Raw genomic sequence first — 25,776 nt, 5'->3', positions numbered from 1 at the left:
TGAGTGCCGGCGGCGACTTCTGACGAGCTGCAGAATCGGTGCGAGACGATATGAGCAGTGGGATTGGCTGCCTGTTTGGCTGGCTGGTTGTGAGGAGCCGGACAAGAAATAAGCGGCAGCGATGTACATATGCAGCACAACGACGAGGGGGACAGAGAGTGGAAGGCAAAGTCAAAAGCTGCCTAGCTTGTGATTGATTCCTTCGTGGTCTGGCCTGTCCTGTCCGGTCTGGGTGAATAAGAAAGAACATAAAAACAGGACGGAAGAAGGCGCAAGTTGAAGGAGGGGAAAGGGAGGTGCGGGTGTAAACCAGCAGACACGCAAAACACGAATACAGGGGGGGTGTGAGCAAGAACGAGAAAACAAAACACGACGAAGAACCCCCGAAAGTGATTGTGTGGGGATGTGAGAAGGACAAGCAAAAAGCAGAGCAGGAAGACCACTTTCGTCGTATGTCGTGCCCATTCGCTCCCTGTGTCTTGCCTCTCCGCTGGATTATTGCTTCAACGAGCGGAGTTTCTTGCCTCTTCGCGCAAAAGTGGATATCGCTTCGAGAAGGGCTGAGCTTAAATGACGGAAAGCAGAGATCGAGACGTAAGATGCGGTGGGAATACAAACGGGATCACGAATACCAGCGCCAATGTGTCTGTAGCCTCGCCGATAAATCCTCGCCGATACATGGCGGAGTTTTTGAGTAAACATGCTTCTTGCTCCAGAAAAAAGGTAGGAAAAGCATAAAGAAGATGTTTCGTCGGAGACGGGTTTTGTTAACCCCAAGGAGTACCAAGTGAAAACTGTAACTCGAAACAATGAGGCAGATGAGCGCCGCTCACGAGGCGAGCAGGAGAGCAAGGGTGCATTGAATGAGCCTGCCGTGGGTGTGGTGGACGCAGAGTGGACGGCGGCTGTCGACACTCAACATTCCCCCGATTTCGTGCATGGTTCATTTTCTGTCCACCTTCTGTCTTCTTTTGTTCTCTGTTTCCATCTCTTTCATCCAATTTCTCATTCATTCCTCCGTTGCCTGTCTTTTGGTGGTCGGAAGAGAGGCATATTCCCTATTTCCTCCATTGAAGGATCAGAGGTTGATGGCGGCGAAGTGCGAGGGGGGGCTGCAAGAGCGAAGGGAGGGTCTGTGGAGAGAGAGCAAGCTGGGACGTCCAGCCAGTCAGAGCACAGACAAGGTGCAGTCTGGCTGATGGATGGGTATGCAAGCTACTGGAGAAGCCGCATGAAGTGTGACAGGGGTCGGCGCTTAAGTCAGGTAGAGGAGGGGAGGAATGGGCGAGAGGAGCCACACTCGAGTAAATTGGGCCCTCGCACCTCGGTTTTGATGTTCCCAGCCTCGTTAGCCATTCTTCCTTTTCGTTTTCTGTCCTTGCTTGTTTGTTGGTGCTTCCTTTCGTTGTCGTCACTTACCAAAAGAGCACAGTCGCCCACCCCCTATTCCCTGTCCGTTGTGTCCCATTGCCCTTGTCCAGTACCAGATTGTGTCGTTGCTCCGCTCGTTTCGACGAAGAACACGTCGTCCGGGTCTGCACAAAGTGCGGCAACTGGCGGGCACAAAACGGGTTAGGCACATCTTGGAGGAGTAAGTTGAAAGTCAAAGGAGCGTTCGAGGACTCGGTTGTAACGTAGCGAACATACACGAAAAAGAAGGAAAGAAAAGAAAGAGGGCAAGAATTAAGATGTAAAGGGCCATGCGGGCAAAGCCTGCATACGCTATGAAAGCTGAGATACCGAGACTTTCATGGTGGAATTGGCAAAACGGGTGGAAGCAGAAGAAAATGAGAATGGTAGAGGATTGGACATCAACAGTGTCGATTGTGACAAAAAACTACCCCTTTCGTCACTCTCGATATTAGGGAGGTGCGATGGAGGCTGCTGCTGCTTGATTTGGAAGATGTTGTCTGCCACCCTACAAGGAAGGTGCAATGTTGCAGGTGTGAACAGCATCATTTCTCTGAATTTGCAGCGGGTTGAGCCGCTCAGTCGTTCTTTCCGCGTCCCTCCATCTCGCCCCTCGCCCCTACCTGGAGGGTGTCATATCAACAGTAAATGAGGAAAGAACCATCGTGCACAAAGGGCACGAAGTATACCACATTGGGACAAGGGACAACTTACCGACGTCCTGCACTCTCTTGAACGATGCCCCTTTATAAAGCAAACAGCAAATATACATGTCATGGAGTCATTCTCGGGGCCATTGCAACGCGTTTGGCGCGCCTCGCAACCGCAGCGGAGCACAACAAGGGAGCAAGATGCGCCGACCGACTAACAAATAGACGCATAGGGGCGACGACTGAAACCGGCAACGGCACGAAAAGATCCCTCACCATGCAGCCACATTCTCCCAGAGGATTCTTGGTTCCGAGTTGCTCACGAGTTCGGCGCAAGACGCGCGATGCAAGACTGAACAGCACACCGTGGTCGGGCTTGTACCTCCCATCTATTTCCCTTCAGCTGGTTAAGCTCTCTCCAAGCACTTTTGCATAAGTCTCTGTGAGTCCACTATTTGTAATTCTTGCTCCAGTGGAGCTACCACGTTGTGTGGACAATGTGCACTTGGTGATCGCCCTTTTTTTACACTTCTATCCTTCTTTCCGACGGTCTGGGCGTCCACTCGTCTGGTGTAAGTGAGGAGCTACACACTAGCGCCGCCTCAGATGCAGATGGGCATCAAATGGCCGTCACCGACAGTTTTGACTTTTTCTTTCCTTTGGCGTAGGACATGTGCGTGGCGAAGAAATCAGTTCGATGACTAATTATGCAGAGGACGAATCCGTCGTTCTCCTGGGCAATTGCACAGCTGCAGAGCCGCATTGCCCCGAGTGGTGTTTCGGTGACGGAACGGCACCACAATCAGAGACACGATGCAAACAGTCGCCACGAAACTTCTCATCCGGACAAGACCACCGTTGTTGTATCTTACTTAAAGGCGTTGCAACGGACATGGCGACATAGGTTGCACTGGATTCATCTATCGCGGCTGTACTATTGCAAGACATGCACGCCTTGCATCGCCTCGACTTCCAACGGTACAAAGTAACTGCAGGACCTTGGGGCGGCAGGAAATGGACTGCGATGAAGTGTGCGGGACCTTATGGATAGAAGCGCCGACGGTGACACAAAACAAGAGAAGAGGGTAAACAGCGGACTCGTTTGTGGATCGGGAAAGGCGGAAAACGTCGACGACAACTTGACAAAATGTGGTGGGAGAGGATGGCTCATGATGCAAGATGCAGGAGGTGCAGGAAGAAGGGAGAAGTGCAGCTTTGACCGGCACCGTCCAATAAGCCTCTCGCGGCTGGCGTCTACAGAAACGACAATGGAACCTGTGGTTGTGCACCTCGTAGCTCTCGAGGCCGGACACCCTTACCCTCATGCAGCTTCCTTTGCCAGCGAATAAGGTCATGACAGCACAGCAAAGTGGAAAAACACGCTGGAAGAGGGAGAGGCGGAGAGAGGAGAACAAGAAGAGAACAAATGAAAAACGGCAAACAAAAGCGCGGTGTGTCATGTTTACTCTGACTTCTCGTCCTTTCCCTCATCCGTTCATCTCGCGAGCCGCGTGTACTACCTTGTTCGTCTGCCGCGTGCGCTTCTTGCGCATGGCCGAGGCCACGATCAGGCTGTTTATTGGAAATGTCGGTCTGGACGTCCACTTGTCTGCGTTTACGATGCAAGAAAGTCACATATTTCTTCATAGATGGGTACAGAACAAGGCCGGTCCCCAGACAAAAGGGGCGGTGTACGTCGAACGTCGTAATAATATTCTGTACTGAGTACGTCTTAATCTGCATCGACATTCTGGAGCCGCGCTTTGGTCCTGCGTTCCGCGATTAATCGGACAAAATAAGCGACGTCGCGGACTGCTCATTTTTTTGTGGTTGGCTGGAACCTCCTGTAATTTCTCTTGGATGGCCTGTTGGCCAGGCCAGCTGGCCCGTTGGCCGGTTGGGCCTGGCCGTTTCCTGTTGTTGCAGAGGCACCGACGGTTGGGCAAGGAAGGGCCTTGATCAGAACCAGACAGAGCCAGACGCACAAAGAGGCACGAGGTGTGCGAGAGACGCATGCGGCACGCATTGCAGATGCGGGCAAGTGGGTCTCGGATATCTGGTCTTGTTCCTTTGCTCGAATTCGAAGGATCGTTCATCGCTTTTGTTCATTGCTTTCCTGTATTTGTATTTCTTTTGGCCGTCCATGAATGTGCTCCCCAATATGTCAGTCGTAGGATCTTGGCCGCATTCGACCTGTGGCTGTGATACGACCAAGAAGGCGGATGATAACCGGGCAGAGCATCCTGGCAAGGGTAGTCGAATGTACAAAGAACAGATAGTACGACGTTTATGGAATAGAAACAAGAAAAGGAAAAATAAGGAAAGAAAAAAAGGAAAAAGAAAAAAGACTCCCGGAACAAAATAAAAAGGTAAAATCAAATCTCGGCCCAACCCAACACACAAAAACCCGCTCCCCATCTTTCCCCCCTCTTTACCTCCAATGTGCCCCCAAAAACTGACCACCCCTGGTCGCTGGTTACGCGCCCGGCACGACGGAGCTTGACCCACCCAGCAGACATCCATCCATATTGAGCTACGATGCTATCCGGTGTCTTCTCCGTATTCCGTTTCTAGACCCCCCCTCGTCTCTCCCCCCTTGTCTCCAGAGAGTGATTTGAATTAGAAAGACAACATGGGGGCGGCACAAGGTGTTGAAATCACAATCTGGTCAGGCTTCCTCCCCACTCGTACGAAGCAAGTCAAGTTACAACGCTCTCTGTCCAAGACAGCCACCAAGTTTTCTTGGAAAATTCGAGCCTTTCTGGACTAGACGCGGTCTCCATATTTTCAAAGTACATGAGCCGGTACAGCTGATACTGGATGTGCGTGCTTTTTGACCTGCAAGAAACTCAGCCGTGGCGTGAGCTATGGCCCGAGCCAAATAGTCATATGTCACGCAATTATGGCTGCATGCACCTTGCAAAGAGATATATGGAGACCAGCTGCAATGCGCGGAAACAGGATGGCGGTTAACGATAAACACTATTCTGTAAGTTGTCTCGCCGGCAGCCCTTGGAGTGCGACCTAACCAAATGAAGCTGTTGGTGGCAATGGACATCCAACAAGACTCCGTACTCGTATTGAGTCTGAGAAAGTCATACGTCGTAAGACGCATGTCGTACTCTGAAGAAAGAGTGTGATGGGAGCTGTGATGAAGCCTCGTGCGCCTCTTGTCACCCCAGTTCCACGCACTCGGGTACGAGGCGCCCATACACACAATAGCGAGACGGGGAATGCCAGCAGGCTATTCCGCAAACACAAGAGTACAATGTATGAGCAGATGCATCGCGTTGGCCGTTGGCGAAAGACTGTCCCTGTTGGTTTAGTGCCTTCCCCTGGTTTGACAAGCGCCAACACGCCTCCCATGGGACTGGAAGCAACATGCCTCGACTCAGCCTGGATCTGTTCCTGTGTCGTTCGAGGCCAATGGAGCCACTAGCTCGAGTCTGCCCTCGCTAACCTGGTTTTGATGGCCAGCCATTTGAGCCGACCCAGATGGCAGTGTCGACTTTGCCGATCCTTGTTGTATAGATGGACACCATAGAAGGATCAAATATTGAACTGTCGTGGAAGAACGAATGATCCTAGGTATCCTGGCCCATCATGTACTGTTCACTGCGACAGGGGCATAGCAACCGACGCCGTCAATCTCTCGTTTGCTGGTGAAATCGTATGAAGTTGCAAGTATGTTTCTATGTACACCGCTGAGCAAGTTTCAATAACAAGTATAACTGGGACAACTAGGCACCCATGAAAGTCTTGTAGTCATGACTTTTTGTCAAATGCTCCTCTCCACTCGGCCAAGACGATGCCTTTCCGTCGCTTCCGCAAAAGACAAAAAAACCCACACCGCTGGGACATGCATGCCTCCTCCACTTCCAACGTATCTGCTGTGCGCCTGTTGCAGGATGCAGACGCCGACGCGCTTGTAAGCAGACAGAGTCTGTTGGATCCATTGCAAGCTCGTCTGTAAGCGCCGAGCGTTACCCAACAGACAGACAACGAGCCGGATGGAGAAAGAGTGGCGGGTTGCGGCTTCGGCATTCGGGTGGAAGAGGAGGATCGTCGGGTGTGTCTTTGGACCTTGGCCGCCATATCGAGTTCTTGTCTGGGATGTGCATCCTGCCCAACTTCCAAACATACCTCGACCCTGTCACATCAAGTTGGTGACACCCCATCTTCCGAATCTTCTCAAGTTGGTTTAGCCGAAGTGGTCGTCTCGTCTCCATGTCCTCCTCCAGCTCTCCCCATGGGTCTCTTTCACCAAAAAATAAACCAAAACAATCAAACTCCATACACCAGCTGTGCAACGTGAAGATAAATGCAAAACAGACAGGTTTGCAAACCGCAAAAGATGAAATACGTCGAACGCCAATAACAAAGAGAGATCGGTTTGGCTTGAGAGGGTGGGTGAGGGTCCTTCAAGCAAGAGAGGAGCCATGCCGTTGGGTCGCCGGGAGAAAGTCGGAGGAAAGAGTCAGGCAGCGCGCACGACTCTGATAAATGAACGAGTGTCTTGTCGTATTCAAGTCGACAGTCAGGTCGGCTGGGTGGCATAGCTCGAGTGTCGCTCGAGACGTATCAGTCGGGTCGTATGTTGTGCGTCGACTATGAGTTGGCAAGGGCAATCTTCTTCTCGCTGCGGCCGTCGGGCGTGTACTTGAGCAGCTTCTCAATCAGGTCGACATGAGTCATGATCATGCGGCGGCAGCAGTACCGCTTGCAACCGAGCTGATCCATCGCATCACTGATGGCGGAGAGATTTGTCAGTATTTTAAGCCATCGACATGCCGGCAGAGAGGACACAGGGGAGGGAAACATACCCATCCGGGATATTGTCATCCAGGAGCTTGAGATAGCGCTCCCAAAGATCGCCGGTCACCTATCCCTTCGTTAGCACGAGATATCCATTGCGAGGGTCGGTGACCACAGTGATGATGACAAAAAGCGACATCGTCAAAATGTCCTAGAGGGAGGCGCGCTGTGACTGACCTTGCCGCACGAGAAGCACCGAATGGGGATAATCATCTTGACTGGTGTGGATGAGGAATCGCGGTAACGTCCGTCACGTTGATGGTGGCAGAGTGGTTGTGGAGGAAGAGTGAGGACGATATCGCGAGATGCACGTTTCTCTTTTTTTTGTCGTCCGTTTCGACAGTTACTTTTCTACAGGCACGCGATGAACAGACGGTCCTTCCTTCTTTGTCGCCGCCGCCTGCAGTTTTAGCGGCAAAAGGAAAAATAAAAAGGCCGCCGCCCCACTATTTTCTTATCGGGCGTGCCTTCCCAGTCTTATCGCAAAAAAAGTTTCTTTAGAGCAGTAGCGTTGGACATTTGGGGGAAGGAAGCAGGAACATAGGCGGCAAGTGAAGGAAGGCGCCTTTGCTACCAAAAAGGACGAGTTTTTCCTAGTCGAATGCAGTCAAGAACAACATCACGACATTGAACACCTCTCTCTTTGCACATACAGCATTTCACAAAGTGGAACGATACACTGTACTGGATTTGAACTCAACAAACCTCTCCACAACAAAATGGCCCCTCGAAAGGCAGCGGGCGCGGCGGACAGCCAAAAGAAGCGGAAAAGAGACAAAGCCGAAGACGTCGTTCGTTTAAAGAAACGCAAGGGCCAACCCCAGGAGGAGGCGACAGTCCCGAGTTCAGAGAAGAAGAGCAGTGGCCCCGGCCGCAGCAGCCAGCTTGCCCACCCGTCGACACGGGCGATTGCCAACCAGAGGACGACATGGAAGCTCTCGGAGCCAATGGGCGGTGCCATGGCCGACATCGACCCCGTTTTCTCGACGGACGAAGAGTATGTTGTTCCCGTGGCTGGACCTTGATATATACTGGCCATGTTGATTTTGGTTTGCTTCTCTGCGGTCGAATGTGGCCCTACGCTTGTCGTGCTAACACGCTGCCCTTTTCAGACACCTCATTATCGCGTACCACACGTCCCTCCAAATATACTCGACCGCAGACTCGCTCCTGGAGCGCCGGATAAAACTGCCAGAAGAGGACCGTCCGGCCCGTATTGTTGCTATTGCCCTGTCGCCCAAGTCCGATGAGCTTGTGTGGATTGGCTGCGCAGACGGCACGCTCTACCGGGCCAACTGGACGTCGGGCGAGATTGAGCGGATGACGCGCAAACAGGCACCTGCCCTACGGCTAGCTGGCATGACGGTCGAGATGGTGCAGCTTGGCAAGCTGGAGAAGGAGGTCCTTTTTCTCTCCGAGGGTGCTCCGGGCGCATGGAGCGTGACGGCGTACGACGCGACGACACTGGCCAAGACAGCCGGCCGCACGCTGTTCACGGCTCCCAAGAACAGTTCGACCGCCATCGACCTTTTGCGTACGGCCAACAACGGCCGCTTCGTCGTCGGTTCGAGCGGAAACACTGTGTTTGTTGGCGGCCTGAAGACAGCGGCGGGCGGTGACCGCTCGTCCGAGACCACTCTGGACGACGTGGCGTACCAATTCTACTCCCTCGATGCGGCCGACGAGATCGCATGCCTCGATGTGCGGCCCACCAACACGAAGCGCGGTGCATCCCTCGACCTTGTTGTCGGCTGCGTCCGCGGCGCCATCTACGTCTACGAAGACGTCTTCAGCCGGCTGCAGGAGGCGACGGCGGAGAGCTCTCGGAAGAAGAAGGTCAATGTGCGGCCGCGGAAGCACCACTGGCACAGCCGGACCGTGAACTCGGTGAAGTGGTCCAGAGACGGCAACTACTTAATTTCTGGCGGCCCCGAGTCCGTCCTAGTCCTGTGGCAGACGGAGACGAGCAAGCTGGACTTTTTGCCGCATCTGTCTGCCAGCATCGAGAACATTGTCGTCTCCCCGCGTGGCGCATCGTATGCCGTGCACCTCGACGACAACTCGACCATGGTTCTCTCGACGGCCGAGATGAAGCCGACCTTTTACGTCTCCGGCCTGCAGTCTCTGACGCTGACACAAATGCCCGCCAAGGACGCCCATGTGCGGCGCACCTGGCAGCCGATCCAGTCGATTACGAAGCCCATCCCCGCCGCCATAAACCCGGCCGATGCCTCGCGGATCTGGCTGCGCGTCGGCAATGGCCAAAAGGCAGCCATGACAGGCGACCAGCCGTCGGCGTCGCTCCTGCAGACCTTTGACGTGTCGTCCTTCCGCAGCGTGGCCAAGCAGCCGCTGGCCCGCACCAACCCCACCGAGAACAACATGACAACACAGGGCCAGCCGCTCACGGAGCCGACCGTTACACACCTCTGCGCCTCGCGCGACGGCCAGTGGCTGGCCTCCGTCGACGAGTGGCAGCCGCCTGAGCGCGACATCAGCGGCATGCCCGGCGAGCCGTCGCTGAAGAAGGAGTGGGCGCGCGACCGGCGCGAGGTCCACCTCAAGTTCTGGTCGGTCAGCGACCGGCGCGAAGAGGATGCTGCTGCAGCTGCTGCGGGAGCGGCGGACGAGGAAGTGAATGCGTACGACCTGGTGACGCGCATCGACGAGGCGCATTTCACGAGCAAGGCGGAGACCATTTTTGCCGTGGAGGCCGACACACGGCACGGCAGCCGGTTCGTCACGCTGGGCGACGACGCCGTGGTGCGGTTCTGGGGTATCAAGACACGTGTACGCGACGGCCTGGTGGCCAAGGACGACGCCGGCCGTCCGCTGGTGAGCTGGCACTGCACACAGTCCGTGCCGCTTCCGCTCGGCGAGACGGACGACGAGAAGAACGGCCATGGCGGCAGCCCGGCCGCCCGCCACAACAGCGACCGTCGGAACGGCGCCCTCGCCTTTTCCGAGGACGGGTCGACCGTGTTTGCGGCGTTTGGCGGACCAGACAACGAGGCCGTGCTGTACACAATCGACGCCGAATCGGGCGTTGTGCGCGACACGCTGCAGGGCATGTTCCGGGGTCGTATCCGCGGCGTGGCAGTCATGGGCTCGTCGCTGGTGCTGCTGTCGGCCGACCTGCGTGTCTTTGACATTGTCGCCGACGAGCTGCGCTACGGCCTGACCGTGCTGGACAGCATCCCAGAGGCCGAGCTCAGCACAGCGTCCGCGCTGACCCAGCTAGCCGTCGGCCGCCTTGCCAACACGTTTGTTGTGGCGGTGCCCTACAAGCTGGGCGCGTCAACGAGCGAGACTGACGCTGCGACTACGGCTACGGCTACGGCTCCCAAAAAGACGGGCCAGACGACGCCATCCCGTTTCGCCTCGCGCCTGATTGTGTACTCCCCCGACCACGCCGAGCCCCTGTTCACCAAGAACCTGCCGCACCTGGTGGTGTCGCTGCTCCCCGCCGTCGGCCTGTCGGGTTTCCTGGCCATTGACGCGGCAGCGCAGATGTGGTCGATTGCGGACGCGGCCGACACGGCATCGCTGGGCCAGTCCCTGGCCGATCTCAACCTGCCGTCCACGACAAGCACGTCCAGCAACGCCATCGCTGCGACGCTGGACATGAACGGCGATGACGACGACGAGGAAGAGGCCGATGAGGATATGCACGACGCCAACGGTGCCGGCGCCGAGGACGACGATGCGTACGGCGTCGAGGACGCACACGACGTTGTGATTGCGCCGCAGAAGCTGCGGGAGATCTTTGAGGCAGCGCCGGCCACGGCCTCGACGTCCATTGAGGAGCTGTTCTGGCAGGTGTCAGGCTTGCTGTCGAGCCTGCCGAGCGTCGTGCGTGCGGGCTGAAGAGCAAACAAGAGGCCCCGTTCAGAAGGGGAATGCCGAGCCGAGCCAACGTTATGCGGGGGGCGAGTCTAGTCGAAAAAGTGAGAGGTCGCCTAATTTTGGGGGGGGGGTACAAAAGCCGGCGATTACGCCATATCTTTGGTGTATTCGCTACTGCACCGATCCCCGGACCCGGTTCGATATAGTGTTGTTTTTTTTTTTTTTTTTGGGGGGCACAAAGGTTATTTGCATGTTGGAGATTTTGTGACTTTGCATCTCCTGTCTTGTTTTCTATCTCATGGGCTGATTTGTCTGTTTTTTTATATCTGTCTGTTTCCTGCCATGATTTCGCATTTGCCTGTCTGCATCTGATCATATATTACAATTCTATACAGCATTTCGTCGTTACTATTGTCGGAACCACTTCTTTTTTTCTCCTTGTTCTGGCCGCCTCGTCCGCATCGCCGAGATGTCTTTCACATCGATTCCCGTGCTCGACGTCAGCCGCGCCAGCGACCCGGCCACCAAGCCCGAGTTTCTGTCGGACCTGCGCAATGCACTGATCGAGGTCGGCTTCTTCTACATCAAGAACGTTGGCATCCCCGACACCCTGTTCCAGACTGTCATCGAGCAGGGCCGTGCGTTCTTCGACATCCCCGAGGACGAGAAGCTCAAGATTGAGATGAAGAATGCGCCCTCGTTCTTGGGCTACTCGCGCCTGTCGGCCGAAGTCACGGCCGGCGCCGTCGACCACCGCGAGCAGATTGACCTGTCGACGGAGCACGCGGTGCCCGGGCCCGACGCGCCGCGCTACGACAACCTGCTGGCGCCCAACCAGTGGCCGGCCGACAGCGTGCTGCCCCGGTTCCGGCCTGCGTTCACAGACTTTATGACGCGCATGGGCGACATGTCGCTCTACTTCACGTCGCTCATGGCCGAGGCCATTGGCCTGCCGCCGCGTGCGTTCGAGCGCTACTTCGACCCGGACCCGCGGCGGCGGCAGCACAAGCTCAAGATTGTCAAGTACCCGGACGTGTCGGAGCTGGGCGCGGCCGCGGCCGGCAGCAACCAGGGCGTGGGCCCGCACAAGGATAGCATGTACACGACCTTTTTGTTGCAGGCCAGCGAGCACCGCGGGCTGCAGGCGCAGAACACGCGCGGCGCGTGGATTGACGCGCCGCCGATTGACGGGACGCTGGTGGTGGTGATTGGGCAGGCGCTGGAGGCGCTGACGCAGGGCGTGTGCGTGTCGACGACGCACCGGGTGCTGTCGCCCGCGGCGGGCGCGGGCGCGCGGTTCTCGATCCCCTTTTTCCAGGGCGTGCGGCTGGACACGGCGTTTTAGGAGCTGGAGCGGGTGGGCGTGGGCGCGGTGCCCGAGGACGTCAAGGACCAGCGGCGGGCGGTCGTGGCTGCTGTCGGCGGACGGCTGGACGACGTCGAGTTTACGTTCCGGACGGGCGGCGCGGCCAAGACGCTGGGCGAGGCGACGCTGCGCAACCGGGTCAAGAGCCACCCGGACGTCGGCGAGCGGTGGTACCCAGACATCCTGGCCGAGATCCGGGAGGAACAGCGGCTCAAGGCAGACGAGGCTGCGGCCAAGAGCCGCGAGGCATCCATCACGGCGACTGTGGCCCCGGGTCCCGAGGCATCTCGGACACCTGCTGTGCCGGCACATTGATGAGGCCGGCGGAGGGCAGTCGTACGACGTACTGAATACTCCATAACATGGCAACAAGACACAATGAATATAACGAGACATGACATCATCTTGAGGACCGAGCCGGCGATGACTCTCCTGTCCCGATTCAACGGGCTAGACACTGGACACCTCGTCGACAATCTCGCCTTGCTGATTTGTCTTTTTGGTATTCTAGAACGGCTCGCTTGTCGCTGGTCGCATTGCACTCTTCTCCCACCGTATTCCGTTCTCCGTCATGCGTCATTCTTCATCATCGTCTTCTGTCTTCAATTCGATTCGCCCAACACCGGCTCCCGTTGTAAAATAACAAAAAATAAATATAATAAAAAATGTACAACATATAACGCCTGGGCCCTGGGCAGTCCACCCATCTATGCATCGTCTGTGGCCCCGCATCGCCCCAGATGTCCCTAGGACACGGCAACGGTCGCCACGGGTTGTCGCTTTGCCTGTGCTCCGTGCTTATTTCGAGGCGGCCTTGAAGTCGGGGAAGCAGTCGGCCAGCGTCTTGCTGTGCTTGTTGGTCGCATGGTCGTTGAGGCTGGACAGACGCAGTTTGCAGTTAGCAGTGAACGGAAGTCTCTTGTCTCTGTGTGTGTGTCTCTCTGTCCGTCTGTCCCACCACGGGAGCTGGACCTACGCATTCTCGCGCGTCGTGCTGAGGAACGTCGCCTTGCAGACGAAGCACTGGATGTTGAGCGCCTTCTCGTTGGTCTTGAGCTGCGACTTGGCCGCGCCAGCCTTGTCCTTGGCGTTGCGCTCGCGCTTCTGCGCAGCCTTGGCACCCTGTTGTCGAGAGACGAGTCAGTGGACCGGCGAGGGAGACGGGGAAACAAGACCATGTCTTTCTTGAACGCGACGCCGTCCTGCAACAGGTGAGGCGTGAGAAAGAAAGGCCCCTGGAGGCTCCTGGAGAACGTACGTTACCGCCACCCATTTTGAGAGTGAAGAGGAGAAAGAGCAAAGACGAGAGCGTCGAAGGAGGAGATTGACAGAGTCTGGAAGTCGGTTGGTGTCGGGTTTGGTTGTCGCAAGGCTGTGATTGTCGGAGAGATACGTTGGTCGTTAGGAGTTTTTTTTTCTGTCTCCTTTTTTTCTTTTTTTTTCCCTCCTTTCTTTAGGGATGCGCGGGGCGATCGGCGGCCTATAAAAAGAGAGGGTAGGCCGGCAGGAGACAAAAGTTCAGGCGGCTAAAAACGAGAAAGAGCGACGGAAGACATGTGCAGCAGGTGCAGGTGCGAATGGCGGGGTTCTTCAGCCCGGCCAGAAGGAGACTAACTCACTAATTACACGCTGACAGCAGGTCCAGACCGCCGAGACCGCCTGTGCCAGTGCGCTGGACGCTGATTTGCTGGGTGCCCCAACTTACATCGTCGAAGTGGAGCGGGACGCGCTTGCCTACTGTGCATAACGTCGTCGCGTTGTCACGATGGAATGCTTCGTTTAACGTCCATCGCAACAGTCGTACGCGGCACGCCTCTTATTTCGGCCTCCCACGACAGATAAGCTCGCGGGCAGTTGTTGCAATGTCTATGTCGATTCCGTCGCCCGCCGCCATTTCGGTAGAGGCCTTTGCAGAGTACCTCGGCCGCTATCCCGACGTCATCGCTACAGTTTCCGCGGCGAAAGGGGGTGCGTTCAACTCATGAACTTGTGTTCTCGCCGCTCACATGGCTTGTTCTAACGATGTGGTGACAGCGAAGCCTGGCCAGAAGAGCCTGCTGGAGCTGGACGAGTATCGCTACGTCACGGCGCCAGCCACGTTCGGCCACCATCCTGGGGGGAGGCACAAGATCGCAACCCGCGATGATGTCCTGACGCTCGTTGAGTGGAAGCTGTACGTGTGGACACCAGAAGGGTCAATGGAAATAAGGGGGCGAAGGGCGAAGGGCGAAGCAAAGACGTCACTGACACACACAGCCGCCATGGCAAGTTTCGACCGACCCTCATGAAGCTTGTCGAGTCCAACCCCACGGCCACGCTCCAGGAGACCATCCGGGAGGCTGGGAAGAAGTTCTTTGCTGCCACGTGCACGGTCCCCGTTCGTGATGTGCGGCTGCCCGCGCGTGACGGGGCAGCGCTGCGCTCAGTTAAGATGCTCTGCGAACTCAAAGGCATTGGCCCGGCCACAGCGTCTCTGCTGCTTGCTGTGCACTACCCAAAGGAGGTCATCTTCTTTAGCGACGAGGTCTATGCGTGGTTGTGTGGCGGTGCGTCCCACAACCCGCCGAGCAAGTACAACGCAAAAGAGTATGAAAGCGTGGTCGACGGCATGTTGGCGCTGGTGAGACGGCTGCCCGAAGAGTTTGGCCCGCTGGATGTCGAGAAGGTGGCGTATGTCGTGATGTACGACAAGAAGAATGGCTCGACTGTCGTCAAGGTGGACAAGATGGACAAGACGGTCAAGCCGGAGACGACAAAGGACGCAAAGACGGCAGACGACGCAAAGGACGCTGGCCCGGGGAAACGCAAGGCGGAGCAGTTGGCCTATCTCGTGCAAGGGATCGACACCAAGTGGCGGAAGCCACATTCGGAGAAAGCAGCCCCGAAAGCAGCCGCGAAGGCGGCACCAGCATCCACCAGAACGCGGCGGTCAAGCCGGCTCCAGAAGTCATCGTAAGAGGGGCCATCAGCGCAAAGTATCAATGAGGTTTTTGTATAGCAGCGTGGATACCCATATTTTCCGTACATGATCAAAACAAATGTGTAAAATGCATAAATGCACACCGAAACCAAAGCAAGCAAAGCAAAACCAAACCAAACCAAAATAGCCGGTGCTCGTTTATGAGCGCCACGAGCGCGTGTTCCATAACGGAGCAAATCGAGAGCACCACAATACCCCAGCATTCTAGCGAGTGGTGTCCTTTTTATGCATCCCCTTCAGCCTCCACCGGCCTCTTGCCTCATTGTCCAGCCTCCATTCTCCGCGGACGAACAACAATCTCGCCCACCTTGTCAGACTTGTCAGGCCCGTGGACCTCCGTCCCGCCTGCAATCACCCGGCAAAAGTTGCCGTCCGCTGGCCCCCGTCGTGCAGTTCCACGTTCTTATGTTTCTCCCTTATTTGGTCTTCTTGGGGCCGGCCGGGGCTTGTGTGGCGCCGTACTTCTCGCACAGGTCATCGTACTCGCGCTGCAGGCCCTGGGCCTGTTTCTTGAGCGTTTCGATATCGCGGTCCTTCTTGGCCAGCTCCTTCTTGAGGTTGCCAATCTCGCCAAACTCGCCCGCCTGCGTCAGCTTCTCGCTCTGCTTGGTGTCGGCCGCGGTGCCCTCGTACTTCTTCAGCTTCTCCTCGAGGCGCAGCACCTCGAGGATCATGGTGTACGTGCGGTTGAGGATGAGCGACAGGAAGAGGGTAAATCCGCAGAGGTACATGTTGCGCTGGCTGTAGAACTTGCGCGCCTGCACCTCGAGACGTTCACGGCCAATGATGGCAGCCCTGGACAGTTAGTGGGTGGAGGAAGAAAAGCAGAAAAACCCGAAAAAGAAGGAAAAGAAGGAAAAGAAGAAAAAGCAGAAGAAGCAGAAGAAGCAGTGCAATGCCAGACGTACCCGTTAGCGGCATTCTCCGAGCTGAGGCCAAGTTCAACCTGCACACGGTAGACACGATTGACACTGTCGATAAACAGGATGAGGATAAATATAAATGTTATCTTCATGCCATATTGCACTTTGGCAACGAGCGGGTTTTCGGAGAGGAAACTGCGGCGAAGAAAGTGGGCACATGTTAGCGGAGGGGAGAACACTTTGGTGTGGAGGACGGAGCCAGGCGTCGGGTTTGGACGCAAGGGAGGACATACGTAAAGATTCTGCGCTTGAGCGTGAACGGCAGCGGCACGATGAGCACCACAAACAGTGACATCTCAAGCATGAGCAGCATAAACACCTGAGTAGTTGGTCAGTCAAGCCGAGCTTTGAAAGAGTAACACGAAATACCCAGAAGCAATAAAAAAAGGGGAGAAAAAAGGAAAATAGGAGAGCAAGAACATGAACATACCATAGTATAGTAGAGCGTCATTTTGGCGGCTGGGGTCGGTATCGACGGGAAAAGCAGGCGTGGAATTGATGTGTTAGGTATGGTAGGCTGTTGTCGGCAAGTTGTTTGGTCGGCGATGCGATGCTGGAAAGTGTGGAAAGGAGGGAAGAAACGAAGAAAGGAAAAAGAATGGCCGGAGGGGAGCTTTAAGAAAGAGAAGGAGGTTAAAAGGACAGCTCTGCTCCTTCCCTCTTTCTTCCTTTTCGCTATTGCTCCTCACAAGGTTACGTAGTGGTGGGGCCGTCAAGCTTTGAGGCAGGTTCTTTGGTTTGCTGCTTCCGGGGCTGACAAGTGCCTGCCTGGGAAGGAACAAGGGGTGCATGGCGGGTCTCAGCGGTTCGAGCAGCCTGCAAAGGAAAGAACGATGACGTTGTCGGTGGCCAGTGTGGGGCCCTAAGCTCTCGATTCTGGAAGAGGAGAGTCGGCATCTGTGGCTCCTGATTGGCCTATGCCGATGATAAAAAGTGGGTCGTTACATAGAGCAAATGCTGAAGACAGAACCTTGCGCGACAACATGCACGACACAGCTGTTGCCGACCTGTCAGGCGTAGGTAGGACAGAGGAAGTGATACGAGATTGAGAACCTTCAAGTCCCAGGAGACTTCACATAGGATGCAAACCCAACGGTAGCAGGTATAAATGACATGGTTGAAGCTCGCTCTTGTCTGAGACAATAAGGAAGGTGCGATCATCAAAAGCCACGCTACGGCTCGTCATGTCATAAGCGACAAGTTCCTGCTTGCAGCCATCGTTCGGGTCTATGCCTAGACAGCTTGTTTAACTGAGATCCCAAGCTGTTATTATGAATTAAGATTGTTTGTTGATTGTTCTTTGATACTGGTTTATGTCTAACGCACGTTCATTGGCTTAGTCATCAATCGGTATCAAGTGAAAAGTCCCGCTCTTTTTCCGTGCAAAATTGTGCGGACAGCCAAATCGCGCTCGTACGGTCGAACAAAGGTCGTAAACTCACACTAACTACTCACTTCGACCGGCTGTCTGTTGACACCCCTATAGACCCCCTAATCTAAACAACTTCCAACTTGTCAAACAATGCATTTGTTCCTGGTCTAAGGAACTCAAGTCCCTTCAATCTGTTGATTCTACGACCCTGTCCGTAACACTCTTCTCGCAATGTAGAAAACAACCCCACCAAATGGCCTCTCACCGAATATCGAGGATCGGAAGTCAGACAAGACGATGGCTGCCAACGTGACTCTGAAATTGCACTCAGCGATAACCCGTAAATAAGAATATGCGGCCGCCGGGTTGTTGCGAGCCAGGAAGGAGCGTCTCTCAGCAGCTCTTGCCGTACCTCGCTCATGTGGGTCCCTGCAGTCTCCCAGGGCAGGCACGTTTTGGGCCGCTATTGCCAATTTGACACTATTTTGGTTTGGATTTAAACTCTATTTTTTTTGCGCTTTTGCCTCATCGTTTTTTCTGTCACAACTCTCACCGACTTGCCTGTCCCACATAGCCATCCAGCACATTTCAAACACCACACCTTCACCATGTCGACCTTTCCGATCCTGATGCGTATCTCGGCTGCCGCCCCCCGGCGGTAGAGTTCTGCGTTCACCCTCGTACTCAAATTATCGTGACTTTGAGCGTTCATAAAGCCTTCCTTTAGACATTTGTTTTCCTTCTTTTTGTCACTTGCCCTTGTTTGATAGATTTAGATTCCACGTGTACACTTTCCTTCTTCCTATTTCCTTTCATATTCCAGCCCTTCCCTCCTCCTGCACCGCCCATCATGCACATCTCCGGCCTCGTCCCGCCGGAGCTCTTTCCGGCCATGCGCCAACAGCCGTCGTATGTCGACATTATGGCTTGTCTTGACGGACTGCGGGCCTCCCCGTCGGACCCACTGGCCCTCGACGACGAACGCGGCGAGCACGTGTGGGACTGCGCCACCCCACGCGACGAGATCGAGGCGCTGCAGGCCGCCTCGGCCCACGAAGTCCAGCGCTATGCCAACGCCGTGTCTCGCTACCTCAACAGCATCATCATGAACGACCTGTCGTGGCTGCCGGACGAAGAGGAGCGCGAAGCCGTGTGGGCCGCCGCCAGCCGCCGCATTGCCGAGCGGTGCGGCCGCACGGCCATGGGCGACATCACCCGGCGGTGGCCGCTGCCGCTTCCCGCTGAGGAGACCGGCGGCCTTGCGTCTCCGGGGGCGAGCGACAGCGACAGCGACGGTGCGTCCGTGCCGAACCGGCCCGTGCAAGTCGACCTCGTCATCAAAGAACCCGCCCTCGTCGGCGACAGCCTCGGCTTCAAGACCTGGGGCACGTCGTATGCCATGGCCCGCATGCTGCCCGCACTGGCGCACGCGCCGGGCCTGCGCCACCTGCAGCCGCTGCTGCGCCAGGGCCTGCCCGTGCTCGAGCTCGGCGCCGGCACGGGCCTCCTGGGCCTCGCAGCCGCCGCACTCTGGCGTGCCGACGTGGTGCTGAGCGACCTCGCCGCGATCGTGCCTAACCTGGCGGCCAACGTCGAGCGCAACAGCAAGATCATCCAGGCCCGCGGCGGCCGGGCGCGTGCCGGCGTGCTGCAGTGGGGCGCCAGCCGCGACCAGAACGACGCGAGGACCGGCACAGTCGTTGTCGACACGGATCTGTTCCCGCAGGACCACCAGTTCCCGCTGGTTCTGGTGGCCGATCCCATCTACGACGAGGAGCACCCGGCGCTGCTGGCCAGTGCCATTGACGCGCAGCTGGCCCTGGCCGGTGAAGACGACGACGACGGGGATGGCGGCGGCAGCAAGAACAAGAGCCCGCGTGCCGTCGTCATGGTCCCGCTGCGCGACCGGCAGACGGAGACGATGGCGGCCATGTTTGTGGCCGAGATGGCCGAGCGCAAGCTGGTGCCGGTGGACGAGGGCGAGATTGCCGGCCAGGACAGCGACTGGGCGACCGGCGGCGCTGGTGTTGGCTGCGAGTTTACCTGCTCGTGGTGGGTGTTTCACCGGGCGTGAACGACGATGAATTCACTCTTTTATTATTGCGAAGCGACTTTGATTTACAGCACCAGACATAGACCGAAGAAAAAAGACATCAAGATACACTAGATTAGAATTATAAACTAGAATGAGCTAGAATACAGAAAAGACAGCAGCTTCTGGTTACCGTCTTATGCCAAAATAAAACACAATAAATGTACCACTGACCTTGAAAAGGGGCGTTGCTATGTACATTGTAAAGCGGTGCTCGCACGACGAAGAATAGGACACAAAGCCGTCGCTTGATATAGTAAAGAAACCCGACAGTCCGGCGGACAAAAAAATTCAAAACACAAAAGGAAACTGAGTCTGCGGCGGACAACACCATAAAGTAAACAGACATAATCGCAATACAAGAAAAGATTTTTGTAAAAAAAGGTTCGACGACACCCAATCACCCATCAATGGGGCACACATAGTCGCGGTCCCGCTCGCCATGCTGGCGTCGCTTGTGCACCATGCCGTTTCCGTTGCTGCCGCCCGCCGCGGCACCATTGCTGCTGCCATCGGTCTCACTGGCCGCCCGCGCGGCCTCCAGAGCGTCGAGGCATCTCTGGTGGTAGATGTGCCGACATGCAAACAGCACCAAGGGGCCCAACGCCGCTGCAGACGGAGACCGCGGCCCACCGACGCCGCCATCGCCGCCATCGCTGCCCGGAACTGCAAGACGTCCATCGGATGCCACGGTGGCGTCAACAGCGCCGTCCTTGTTCGGCCTCAAATAGGCGTCTCCACCGCCGGGCGCCGCCAGTTGCGGCTGCAGCCCAGGCCGGGGCGACGGTGTGCGCCGCCCGCCAGGCCCACCGGTTCGGTCGGGGAGTTCGAGCAGCGGTGACGACGGTGGCGCCAGGCGGTCTTTGCCCTTGCCCCCCGTGCCATGGGCGGCGGCGGCGGCGGCGTCACCATTGTCTTTGCCCTTGCCGCGGTCCAGCCCGCCGCGGCTCGCCATCAGGATGGTGCGTTTCTTCTCGTTGCGCCGCTCCGTCTCGGCCGCCTGCTTCGCCTCCCACGCTTCGTAGATGCTGAGTCCACCTTCGCTTTGCGTGCCGCCTTGGCCCGGCTGCAGGGCCGCCGTGCCGGGCCCGCCATGCGATTGCACAACGCCGGGACCCCAGACGCGGCGGCCGCACGCTTCGCAGGTCGACTTCTTGGCGCGCCAGCCGCGCTGCCGCAGCTCCACGGACCGCTGCACACTGACAAACAGACTGCGCTCCAGCAGACGGTTGGCGAGGCGCAGAATGGACGCCTCGTATGTGTAGGCCGAGAAGATGGATGCCAGGACGGTGCGCAGGTCGGCCAGGCTGGGCGACGAGACGGCCGCCCGGGTCAAGAACGCTTTCAGGATGCGCAGGAACGACAGGCTGTTGCCGGCGCCCGTAATGGCACTGCCACCGCGGCGGCTGCTGGAGCGCGATGGTGCGCTGCGGCCGGGCGACGGCGTGGACGGCAGCGGGCCGGAGGAGGTGGTCGTCAGGAGGGCGGTAAACGTGTGCTGCACGAGCGACCGAAGCAGCCCGACAAGCTTGTCTGCTTCTGCTTTTGGGACCGGCTCGGAATCGGCACCGGTTCCTGTGTGCGCAGCCGCGCCATTGGTCGTTGCGGGCGCCGCGTCGGCTGTCCGCTGGCCGTCCGGAGTGTCGTGTATGTGGGACGAGAGGTTGCGCGTAATCTGGACAGTGGCATCAATCAGGTCGAGCCACAGCTTTTCGTCAGGGGAGAGGCCGTCGTCCTCCTTGTCGCCGGCACCATCTGATGCCGTCTTCGACGTCTGTTGCGTCTTGGACAGCGGCCGAGACGGCCGTCGGATGGTCGTGTCGGCCTGTCTCTGGCAGAGCCAGATGCCGACGTGCGTGTACCTTTGCAGCGCACGCATCAGGTCTTCGGTGGCACTGCGCTGGACAACGGTGGCATTGGACGCCCCGCCGTCGCTGCGCGCGTCCTCGTCGTCCGACGTGTCCGTGCCGTTTTGGTTCCCACCAGAATCGCCTCCGCTGCCGCTCGGATTCGCCGTCAAGAGACCCTGGACGGCTGCCTCGAGGGCGTGCAGATGCTGGACAAGGCGCCCCATGGCTTCGCGGACCTGGCCGTCCTGGGCCATGAGAACGACGGCAGCATCGATCACGCCCGTGTCCTCCATGGTGGGCAGCAGCCCCTCCAGACGCAGGTTGGCCGACTGCACCATGCCGACGTAGTCCGACACGTGCTGAGGGTCGAACTCGCACATGAGCCGCACATACTGTTCAATCAAGTCTCGGCGGCTGTCGGCGCTGGGGCTGGCGGACGAGGTGTCGCGATGGTCCTGCTTCGTTTGCCGTCGGCGGCCGCTGTCCGCGTGCGCGTCTTGGGCGGCCGTGTCGGCTGCTGCGTCTTCCAGGATCGTCTTCAGATAGGTGTACTGCAGATCGTGGCGGTCGTGGATCGCGTCCAGAACGTGCGGGTGCAGCTCTGGGGCATACGCGTCGAGCGTCCGGGCAGCCTCGGCCGGGTCCAGCACGACGAGCTCGACAGAGTGCTCGCGAATCACATTGTGCACCTCCTGGACGCGCCGCTTGACCACGCCACTGCCTGGGCCTTCGGCGTGGCCCCCCGTGGCCTGTAGGCGCAGGCACTCGGCGATGCACGCAAACACGCCATGCTGGTCGTCTGGATCCTCAAAGTACGTCTGGACAAGCTTTCCGTAGTGCTTGTCCGTGCGGTAGATGCGTTTGAGGATGCGGTAGAAGCCGGCCGCCTTGAAGAGCGGGATCAGGCTCGCCATGTCGGGCGGGTGGTAGACGGACAAGAGGTACTCCGCACTGAGCTGCGCGTCCTCTTCCAGATCGCCGCCGGGGTAGTGGCAGAGGCCCGCCAGCACCTTGGTGAGCGTCGACTCCGGGATCAGCAAGTACTGCGGGTATTTGGGCAGGTTGCGCGCAATGAACATGTCGAGGTAGATGGTGTCTTCGGGCGCAAAGTCGGCCGGGTTCATAATCTCAATGAGGATGGACAGAATGTACTGGCGGTCGACGGTGAGGCCAAAGACCTGCTCCTCCGGCAAATCGCGCGCCGGACGGCTGCCATTGACCAGCTGCTTGTCGGGCGAGTCGTTGAGGAACGAGTCCTCGAACGCTTCGTTGAGCGCGCTCAGGAAACTGGGCGCGTGGAATTTGAGGATCATGCGCAAGTACGGAAACGACGGCTCTTGGGACTGGTTCGGCCGTGTCAGGAACCGTCTGCGGGCGCTGGTCCCGCGCGGCCAGGCGACGCTCTTGCCCGAAAACAAGAACCAGAGGATCTCGGACTTGGCCTGCTGCTGCGTCGCGTCGTCCATGCTCTCGCCCGTGGGGTAGATGCGGCCCGTCAGCACGTAGGACAGATAGGGAAATAGTTTGAGCGCGTTTGTGTCGTGCATGTCCTGCTCGCCCGCTGCGTTCTCCGGCGCCTCGTACTCGCCGTTGGGCATGTGCGGCACAAGCAGGGACAGCAGGTCGATCAGGGGCGTGATGAAGTCGCGCATCGCCTGGTTCCAGACGTACACCAGGGCATCGTACAGGCCGTGCTGCTTGCAGAGAGACGTGATCTGGTCCAAGTCCAGCGTGGCGGTGTTCATGTGGCAGATGATCTCCTCCAGCCGGCTTTCCATGCCCCGGCCAACGTAGTGGCCGACCATGGCCTTCACGACAGTCGGGGGCACGGCCGTGATGGTCTGCTCGAGGATGTAGGGCTCGAGGGTTTCGAGGAAGATGCCCTCTGTGCCCGATTCCTCAAACCACTCAAACATCTCGTCAAAGACAAAGGCAGTGTCGCCGACGCTTTCACAGGCGGCAAAGCAGGTCTGTGCCAGCTCCCGCAGGTGGCTGTCGTCGGCGGTCTCGCGGTTGTGCTGGCGCCGGCTGAAGGCATACTTGAGCGACGCCGCCATGATCTCCATCAAGCGCTCCTGGACCATGGTGTGCCGCGTCTCCGTGTGCTCCGGCAGCCCAATCGTATGTTTGTCGGCGTCGCCCGTGTAAAAGCTGGTGGCCAGCTGGATGGCGCCGACATAGTCGCCGTGCTCCATCAGGGCGATCAAGCGGTCTGCCCAGTTGGACAGCGCGCCGATGGCCATGTCGTTGAAGCCCAGGAGGAACAGCCGGCCCTTGTAGGCCTTGAAGCTCATGTAGAACGCGTCCGCCACGACGCCGTGCATGGACGTGTCCGCCTCGTCGAGCGTCTCGACCACGTTCTGCAGCTGGCGCGAGAAGAGGTCGGTGTGGTAGATGTAGCGGTTGAGCAGGTCGAATGCCTCCGTGACGCGCATGCTGTGGTCCTCGAGCACGATGAGGCGCTGGGAGATGGTCAGCACGGCCAGGACGGAGCGTGTCAGCCACTGCACGGCGACAATGGCCTCCTCGCACTTCCAGCGGCTGCGTGCTTTGCAGTGCAGGCTGTGCTGCTTCTCCTTGTCCTCGGACGGGATCTCGTCGACGTCCAGCACCGTCAAGACGTTTGACCAGCAGTAGACCAGCTTCGCCCGGGAAATGCGGTCGCCGCTCCGCGGGTCGGGCACATTCAGCCGCACCGCCGGGAACCACGCCAGACACCCGCTCATGGCACTGTGGGGCGCGACTTCTTTTGGCCGCGGCGACTTGTGCTGGGTGTTGGCGACGGGCGTCGTCGACACAATGACAAGCAGGTAGGGCGTCAGCATGGCCGTGAGGCCCATGCTGTCGGTGGCGCGGTCCAGGTTGCCGAGCGGCAGAGGAGCAAACGCAAGCACAGTGCTCGGCTTGATTTGCTTTCCCGAAACAGGCGGCTTTGCGCCGGGATAGCGACCAAGGATCCGGCTCGTCTTGACCGTGCGGCCGAGCGCGCCCGTTCCGCGCGTCGCAAGGTGGGCAAAGGCCATGCCGCGGTCGTCGGCCGACACAAGCGCGGTGCGGCGGGTGCCGAGGAAGCCGAGGTGGGTGACACAGAAGCCGGGCATATGGCCGCTGGCTGTGCGGCCAGGATTGTGGGCCTGGGCGGCGTCCATGGGCGGAATGTGGAGGAAGGGTCGTGAGGACCGGCTTGTTTCCCAGGTGAAGATGGATCCGTCGGCGTGGCCGCCGGCAACGGTCGTGTAGTCGGAGGAGATGGCCACCGACGTGATGGCGCCCGCTTCCACGGCTGATCGAGTTAGCAGCTGGTCTTACAATGCATCATGCATTCCGTCAAAAGCACGGTCGCTGCATCGTCCCCGCTCTGATTCCTTACCTTTTGTCCCCATGCCGATAATCAATTTGAGGGTCTGGTTGTAGTCAAAGACAAGCAAGACGCCCTTTGTCGTTCCGACGACAATCGACGCAGAGACGGCCATGCATGTGGGCGAGCCAAAGTTGCGCTTGGCCGACTCCGAAAAGCACTGGCTGGACAGCTTCGTGAGCTTGGTCCAGCGCACAACCTCCCATGGCGGTGAGGGCGACTCGGTGCTGCCACCGACGGCAAAGGGCATGGACGACGGGTCGGCGTGCTGCAGCTGGCTATTGACGGAGCCGCTCCGGTTGTGCGAGGCGTTGAAATGAAGCAGTCCAGGGGAGGATGGACGGCCTGCGGGCGACAGCAGTCCGCTGCTGCTGCCACTGGGCGAGGCGATGCGCGACTGGAAGCGCTGGTCAAAGGGACGGAACGAGGGGCTGGCACCACGCAGGCCGAAGCGAGACAAGCTGCCCGACGATGGGAACACGCTGCTGCCGCCGGCCGAGGAGACAATCGAGTTTCGGTTGGAGGCGGACGAGTCGGGCACGGAAACAAAGGAGTCGCCGCCGGGGCTGCCCGGCCGTCGTGGCAAGCCAAGAGCAGACCCGTCCTCGGAGGCACTGTCCTGCTGCTGCTCTTCGAGGAGCTCACGATATCGGCTTCGTGAGGCCGTCCCGTTCCCAGAATGCACCGGCGTCGACGGCGGCTCTGGCCGGCTCTCAGTAGGTGTAGTCGCCGCGTCCTCGCCGTCTGCCGCGCCGTCCGTGCCGACTGACACGTCGGCTGCATCGTCCTCAGCGTCAGCACCTCGTATTGTCCTCGAATCCTCGTCGTCGTCATCGTCGCCTTGGCTGCGATCATGCTGAGCATGACCGTCGTTTGCTGCAGTCGACGAACCTGGCTCTGGAAGCTCGGGGACGTCCTCGTCTACAGCACCGCCACCACCCATGACAACGTCGTCCCTCCCCCCGTCGCCGTCCCTCTCCGTCAGACTAGAGCTCATCGGGAGGCAGGCATGCAACGCATGGCGTCGGCGGGCGTAGGATGGAGGAAGCTCGAGGCCGTGAGCGGACGGGTCGGGGCGTGTCGGTGGTAGGGCCCAGGGCGTACGAGGAGGCCG

General features: G+C 58.1%; 8 protein-coding genes across 8 annotated transcripts; 4 read left to right on the top strand and 4 right to left on the bottom strand.

Moving 5' to 3' along the window:
* Positions 1 to 6,668: 6,668 nt before the first annotated feature.
* Positions 6,669 to 7,088, bottom strand: SPBR_02110 (DNA-directed RNA polymerases I, II, and III subunit RPABC5; the record flags this gene model as incomplete). The annotated part of the gene is made up of 3 exons (XM_040760419.1): positions 6,669 to 6,807; positions 6,884 to 6,942; positions 7,053 to 7,088. 3 exons carry the CDS (start codon positions 7,086 to 7,088, stop codon positions 6,669 to 6,671), a joined length of 234 nt encoding a protein of 77 aa, XP_040619904.1.
* Positions 7,089 to 7,594: 506 nt separating this feature from the next.
* Positions 7,595 to 10,742, top strand: SPBR_01274 (WD domain containing protein; the record flags this gene model as incomplete). Its single annotated transcript, XM_040759585.1, has 2 exons — positions 7,595 to 7,872; positions 7,988 to 10,742. The coding sequence occupies 2 exons, from the start codon at positions 7,595 to 7,597 to the stop codon at positions 10,740 to 10,742; spliced, it is 3,033 nt and encodes a 1,010-aa protein (XP_040619903.1).
* Positions 10,743 to 11,190: 448 nt separating this feature from the next.
* Positions 11,191 to 12,402, top strand: SPBR_01795 (isopenicillin N synthetase; the record flags this gene model as incomplete). Its single annotated transcript, XM_040760105.1, has 2 exons — positions 11,191 to 12,042; positions 12,067 to 12,402. The coding sequence occupies 2 exons, from the start codon at positions 11,191 to 11,193 to the stop codon at positions 12,400 to 12,402; spliced, it is 1,188 nt and encodes a 395-aa protein (XP_040619902.1).
* A 483-nt stretch (positions 12,403 to 12,885) lies between these two features.
* On the bottom strand, positions 12,886 to 13,360 carry SPBR_02098 (uncharacterized protein; the record flags this gene model as incomplete). Its single annotated transcript, XM_040760407.1, has 3 exons — positions 12,886 to 12,964; positions 13,064 to 13,209; positions 13,346 to 13,360. 3 exons carry the CDS (start codon positions 13,358 to 13,360, stop codon positions 12,886 to 12,888), a joined length of 240 nt encoding a protein of 79 aa, XP_040619901.1.
* A 589-nt stretch (positions 13,361 to 13,949) lies between these two features.
* On the top strand, positions 13,950 to 15,043 carry SPBR_01853 (uncharacterized protein; the record flags this gene model as incomplete). Its single annotated transcript, XM_040760163.1, has 3 exons — positions 13,950 to 14,055; positions 14,122 to 14,260; positions 14,344 to 15,043. The coding sequence occupies 3 exons, from the start codon at positions 13,950 to 13,952 to the stop codon at positions 15,041 to 15,043; spliced, it is 945 nt and encodes a 314-aa protein (XP_040619900.1).
* Positions 15,044 to 15,483: 440 nt separating this feature from the next.
* On the bottom strand, positions 15,484 to 16,441 carry SPBR_01916 (B-cell receptor-associated protein 31-like containing protein; the record flags this gene model as incomplete). The annotated part of the gene is made up of 4 exons (XM_040760226.1): positions 15,484 to 15,862; positions 15,976 to 16,125; positions 16,224 to 16,309; positions 16,421 to 16,441. The coding sequence occupies 4 exons, from the start codon at positions 16,439 to 16,441 to the stop codon at positions 15,484 to 15,486; spliced, it is 636 nt and encodes a 211-aa protein (XP_040619899.1).
* A 1,771-nt stretch (positions 16,442 to 18,212) lies between these two features.
* SPBR_01787 (glucose-inducible sam-dependent methyltransferase) lies at positions 18,213 to 19,436 on the top strand (the record flags this gene model as incomplete). Its single annotated transcript, XM_040760097.1, has 1 exon — positions 18,213 to 19,436. The coding sequence occupies one exon, from the start codon at positions 18,213 to 18,215 to the stop codon at positions 19,434 to 19,436; it is 1,224 nt and encodes a 407-aa protein (XP_040619898.1).
* A 418-nt stretch (positions 19,437 to 19,854) lies between these two features.
* On the bottom strand, positions 19,855 to 25,659 carry SPBR_01183 (golgi family complex component; the record flags this gene model as incomplete). Its single annotated transcript, XM_040759494.1, has 2 exons — positions 19,855 to 24,587; positions 24,675 to 25,659. The coding sequence occupies 2 exons, from the start codon at positions 25,657 to 25,659 to the stop codon at positions 19,855 to 19,857; spliced, it is 5,718 nt and encodes a 1,905-aa protein (XP_040619897.1).
* Positions 25,660 to 25,776: the final 117 nt, after the last annotated feature.

This window comes from Sporothrix brasiliensis (assembly GCF_000820605.1).
Source record: "Sporothrix brasiliensis 5110 chromosome Unknown Cont18, whole genome shotgun sequence".
NCBI lineage: Eukaryota > Fungi > Ascomycota > Sordariomycetes > Ophiostomatales > Ophiostomataceae > Sporothrix > Sporothrix brasiliensis.
This window is presented reverse-complemented; position numbering and strand designations above follow the sequence as displayed.